Source organism: Dermatophagoides pteronyssinus, unplaced genomic scaffold, assembly GCF_027571235.1.
Source record: "Dermatophagoides pteronyssinus isolate colony J.1.1.1.1 unplaced genomic scaffold, Derpt_VIB-CSIC_2022.12 sq0005, whole genome shotgun sequence".
NCBI lineage: Eukaryota > Metazoa > Arthropoda > Arachnida > Sarcoptiformes > Pyroglyphidae > Dermatophagoides > Dermatophagoides pteronyssinus.
Genome location: NW_027461529.1, coordinates 2,720,364 through 2,725,478, shown reverse-complemented (window position 1 = coordinate 2,725,478; position 5,115 = coordinate 2,720,364). Strand labels below are relative to the sequence as shown.

Genomic DNA, 5,115 nt, shown 5'->3' with positions numbered 1-5,115 from the left:
TTTATTTGTAAAACATTCCAGAATTTACAATAAAAATTAAAAATGAAATAAAAATAAAAATTATTTTTTGTCCAAAAAAAAACAAAAACAAAATCAGAAGATTTACTGTATGTTCGAATGTATCATATAAAATGATGATAGCGGTATTGGGGTAGTGGGGTAGTAGTTGTTGATGAAACACAGAATTCCCTATAACTATCATCTATAGGGTGCGGTATTGGTAGTGGTTGTAACTTTTTGTAGTAGTAGTAGTAGTATACGATGGATTTCGCTTTTTTTTTCTGATGGAAAATTATATATAGAATTCGAAATTGGATGCCGCAAATATAGAAAAAAAAAATATCATTTTAGGTTAGCGTAGTGTTACGGTTTGTTGTTGTTGTTGTTATTGTTATTGTGAGCAACTTTGAGCAAAAAAAAAAAAAAATGTGAAAAAAAATATTTACGTTTTCTGTGTTTTTTTTCATCCTCGTAATCATCGTAATAATCGTCGTCGTCAGGCAACGAGAAAAAGATGTGAAATTCCGTTTTTGGTTATTAAACAAAAATTCAATTGATTTTCATTTCTGGTTTTCGATTTTTATTAAAAAACTTTTTTTTAAAAAAATTATCAGGTAAGTTTTGGTCGTTACATCATCAAGAATTTAAATTTATGCGTTTTGCGTTTCGTTTCGTTTCTATTTGCATGCTTTCCTATTTGCATATTCTGTTAACAGAATCATGAATCATGACTCTTTTCTTTTTCTTTTTGCTATTTAAAAACATTTTTTTTTTGTTTTTGTCGAAAAGATCTGGCATTAATCATTCAATGATGATGATGATGATGCTATAAAAACTTTTTATGATTTCGAAATGAGGGTGTGTGTGTGGTGTGGTGTGGTGTGTTTGGATGTTTTCTTCTTCTTTCTTCTAAAAGTTTATGCGAGGAAATTTAATGAATTTTTTTTTTCGTTTGAAAAATAAATAAATAAATTTTCATTTTTCCCAACAGATAAACAAGTGTTTTTTTTCTCTCTCTCTTTAAACAAAATCCAGCAACAATGGTTGTCAAAGTGTTCATTTCGGGTATATCGGCTTCAAAAGAAGTAAGTTTGAATTTTTTTTGTTGTTTTTAATTTTGTAAATAAAATTTTTTTGTTTCTCGTTTTTCAAACAAAAAAAAAAAAAAGGTTAAAAAACATCAAATTCGTGCACAATTTTTATTGGATTCATATAAAATAAAATATGAATTGATTGATATTTCTGATCCATTAATGGAAAAACAAAAAGAAATTATGTTACAAATGGCTAAACGTCGTAATGAATCAACACCACCACAGCCACCACAATTTTTTAATGAAGATCAATATTGTGGTGTAGGTTTTCTGCTGTTTGTTTGACAAGAAAAATTAACATTTTCTAAACACTTTTTTTTCATTTGATTCTAGGATTATGAAGATCTAGAAAATGCGAACGATAATGATCAATTATTTCAATTTTTAAAACTTGAAGAAGATATTACAATTGAAAATGGTGATGGTGATGAAAATGATTTATTTAATCCAACAGGTGAAACGGCGACAAAAGGTGATGATAATATTAATAATAATGTTAATGATGATGTTAAACTAAAAGAAAATGGAAATAATGAAGATGATGAAGATGTTAAATTGGAAGTTCGTGAACAAGTTACTATTAATGGTATTGTTTATGAAATACCACCTGATCGTAAGATTAATATTGGTGGTCGTATAATTGATGTTGATGAATTAATGAAAGAAGAAGGTGATGAAATTGAATTAGATGATTTGGATGATAGATTAAAAGATGATTTGATTGACAAAAATGAAGGTGATGATGACGAAGAAGCTGAAGATGAGGATGAGAATGAATGATTTGAATCAAAATTTGACCATTTCATTTAACATTTTTCAAATTAACCCTTTGTTTTCTCATTGGAAATTAACCCCCCTTTTTAAAAAATTTGCACGTTAAATTAACGAATTTTCTTCTTTTCTCCGATTTTTTTCAAACAGCTTGAAATGAAACAACAGCAATCAACAACAACAACAAAAGGCTTATACTTATATCAATAATCTTTAATAATTAAAAAAAAAAATTTTTATTGGCATGAGCAAATCAGACAAAAACATGGCTTATGGATGATAATGTACGTTTTGATTTGAGATTCATTTCAATTTCAAATTTCGAAATCAAATCAACAACAGCAACAAAAACCGCCAAATTGCTTTCAAATTTTGCTTGTTTGGAATGGCTTTTTTCTCCTTTAAAAAAATTCTGGATCCTTTTTCATCGTTATCATCAACATCATCATATTCCTATTGCAAAAATCTCATTCAGCATTTATAATATCGTATAAATGAAATATGCAAAACGTTTAATTTTTTTGGCCATCCTTCCTCTACTCCTACATTCAATATAATCCATCATTTTTTTCCCCCGGTTATTGTTGTTGGGCTTATGCTTTGCTTAGAAAACAAAACAAAGAAATTCATAGATTTTTTTTTTCTCAAACATAACTCTTCTTTAGCTCAAAAGAAAAGAAAAGCAATTTGCCTTTAGTGAAGAAAAAAAGTTTCATCAAAACAAAAAAAAAAACAACGCACTATTCACAAATCTAAAAAATCCAAATTCAAATCTTCATGTAATCATCATGTCATCATCATTGAAACTAATATAAAAAAATTCATTCAATTTTCGAAATTCACCCGAAAACAAAAACAAAAAAATTTATTATTGATTTCAAATGTTGTTCTCTTTCTCTTTTCTTTTGTTTGTTTGTTTTTTTTTCTCTTTTTAAAAATTCACAAAAAATAAAAAATAAAAATTCAGTTAAATTTTTTCTTTTAAAATGAAATTTTCGTTAACCCGGGATCCAAAAGTTGTTGTTGTTTTGGTGTTTTATTTTTTCTTTGGTCCAACCATATTTTCTGGTCGTACCCATTGATCAAATTGTTCAGCAGTCAATAGACCTAATTTAATTGCAGTATCTTTAAGATTACCACCTTGTTTATGTGCTGTTTTTGCAATTAAAGCAGCATTATCATAACCAATATGTGGATTTAATGCCGTAACCAACATTAAACTATCACGCATTAATTGTTCAATACGTTTTTCATTTGCTTGTATACCATCAACACAATTTTTTGTAAATGAAACCGATGCATCGGCCAATAATCTTGATGAACGTAAAACATTAGCAGCCATCATTGGTTTAAAAACATTCAATTCAAAATGACCTTGTGTACCACCAATTGTTGTTGCAACATGATTACCTTGAACCTGTGCACAAACCATTGTCATTGCTTCACATTGTGTTGGATTTACTTTACCGGGCATTATTGATGAACCAGGTTCTAATTCAGGTAATAATAATTCACCAATACCTGAACGTGGTCCACTTGCTAATAAACGTATATCATTAGCAATTTTATTCAAACTACAAGCCAATACATTTAATGCACCAGATAATTCAACCATAGCATCATGTGATGCTAATGCTTCAAATTTATTTGGTGCAGGACGAAAATTCAGACCAGTAATGTCGGAAATTTGTCGACAAACATCATTATCCCAACCAACACGTGTATTTAAACCGGTTCCAACTGCAGTACCACCAATAGCCAAATAATAAACACGTGGTTCGAGTGCAGATTTCAAACGATCAATACCTAATTGAATTTGTGCTGAATAACCAGAAAATTCTTGACCAAGTGTTAATGGTGTTGCATCTTGCAAATGTGTACGACCAATTTTAATAATTTTATCAAATTCATCTTGTTTAGCCATTAATGATTGATATAATTTTTCTAATGCAGGTATTAATACCTTATTAACTTCAATAGCAGTAGCAATATGCATTGCAGTTGGATAAGTATCATTTGATGATTGTGATTTATTAACATGATCATTTGGATGTACTAAACGTTCGGAACCACGTTTTCCACCTGAAAAAATAAAAACAAACATTAAAAGTTATAATTTATTCAGATTTTTAAACAGAAAAAAAACTAACTAACCAAGAATTTCTGATGCACGATTAGCAATAACTTCATTACAATTCATATTTGATTGTGTACCGCTACCAGTTTGCCAAATAACTAATGGAAATTCATCTTTTACCGGTAAACGTTCTTCTAAAACATCATCACATGCTTTCTGTATAGCGGTAGCTAATTTTTCATCCAATTCACCATATGATTGATTAACACGTGCACATGCTTTTTTCAATATAGCAAATGCATGAATAATTTGTTTGGGCATTTGTTCGGCATCCCAATTTTGTCCAGCACCAATACGAAAATTATCTCGTGAACGTTGTGTTTGTGCACCATACAAACGATCCGATGGTACACGAACAATACCCATTGTATCTTTTTCTTCACGATAATCGGACATATTTCTTTTATTGATTATTGATATTGATATTGATTTCGGTGATAATTGATCCAATAATTTAGATGTTGTAGAATAATAATGGTTATTTGAATTTTTCAACAATAATAATGATTTTTGTCGTTCAATTTGATTAGCTGTAGATCGTATAGCAATCAATAATGAACGATATGAATTAATTGTTGAACGTGAATGTTGAATGAACATTTTCGAATGAATATCGAATGATTTTTCTTTTCGAAAGAAAGAGAGAGAAAGAAAAAACTTTGATTAGAAGAGGATTGAATTGAAATATATATCGGTAGCGGCAAAGCAACCAAAATCGTAATCGTTATCTTATCTATCAATAATTGTGATTGGAAAATGTTTATCAAGAAAAAAGAAAAACGAAAAAAATATTAGTAATATTTCAATGTCAAATCGATTTGAATTTCTATAGATAGAAAAACAAAACAAGTTTTTTTTTTTGCAACCAGGATATACCTTTATGGTGTTTATTTTTATCAGTGGATTTCGTAATTTGAAAAACTATTACACAGAGAGATTTGAATGATTTTCTTAGATTTGGTTTGAAAATTCGCAAAAACAAACAAACTAAAAATTTCAATTCTTTTTGCTCTGTGTCATTTCAATGTGATTGACAAAAATGACAAAAATAACATTTATGTTACTTGAAAAGTCAAAATAGTTAAATCAAAACTATAGTTTAGCTTACGAACG

General features: G+C 28.7%; 2 protein-coding genes across 3 annotated transcripts; one reads left to right on the top strand and one right to left on the bottom strand.

Annotated features, from left to right (window-relative positions):
• The first annotated feature begins 997 nt into the window (after positions 1-997).
• On the top strand, positions 998-3,024 carry LOC113794689 (SH3 domain-binding glutamic acid-rich protein homolog). Its single transcript, XM_075819877.1, has 4 exons — positions 998-1,085; positions 1,170-1,355; positions 1,428-1,566; positions 2,016-3,024. The coding sequence occupies exons 1-4, from the start codon at positions 1,041-1,043 to the stop codon at positions 2,018-2,020; spliced, it is 375 nt and encodes a 124-aa protein (XP_075675992.1). The 5' UTR covers positions 998-1,040; the 3' UTR covers positions 2,021-3,024.
• LOC113794676 (fumarate hydratase, mitochondrial-like) lies at positions 2,695-5,038 on the bottom strand. Of its 2 annotated transcripts, none has more exons than XM_075819873.1 (3): positions 4,879-5,038; positions 4,020-4,735; positions 2,695-3,947 (listed from the first exon to the last, which is right to left on the bottom strand). In XM_075819873.1, exons 2-3 carry the CDS (start codon positions 4,600-4,602, stop codon positions 2,902-2,904), a joined length of 1,629 nt encoding a protein of 542 aa, XP_075675988.1. In that variant the 5' UTR covers positions 4,603-4,735; positions 4,879-5,038; the 3' UTR covers positions 2,695-2,901. The 2 variants fall into 2 exon arrangements, with proteins under 2 accessions (XP_075675988.1, XP_027200605.2); XM_027344804.2 differs by having other exon boundaries at positions 4,020-4,730; positions 4,879-5,036.
• Positions 5,039-5,115: the final 77 nt, after the last annotated feature.

Bases quoted from the DNA above. Each gene is read 5' to 3' on its own strand.
- LOC113794689 (XM_075819877.1), top strand. From the start codon at position 1,041: ATGGTTGTCAAAGTGTTCATTTCGGGTATATCGGCTTCAAAAGAA. The intron at 1,086-1,169 runs GTAAGTTTGAAT...AAAAAAAAAAAG, and splicing joins GTATATCGGCTTCAAAAGAA to GTTAAAAAACATCAAATTCG. The intron at 1,356-1,427 runs GTAGGTTTTCTG...ATTTGATTCTAG, and splicing joins ATGAAGATCAATATTGTGGT to GATTATGAAGATCTAGAAAA.
- LOC113794676 (XM_075819873.1), bottom strand. From the start codon at position 4,602: ATGTTCATTCAACATTCACGTTCAACAATTAATTCATATCGTTCATTA. The intron at 3,948-4,019 runs GTTAGTTAGTTT...TTATTTTTTCAG, and splicing joins TCGTGCATCAGAAATTCTTG to GTGGAAAACGTGGTTCCGAA.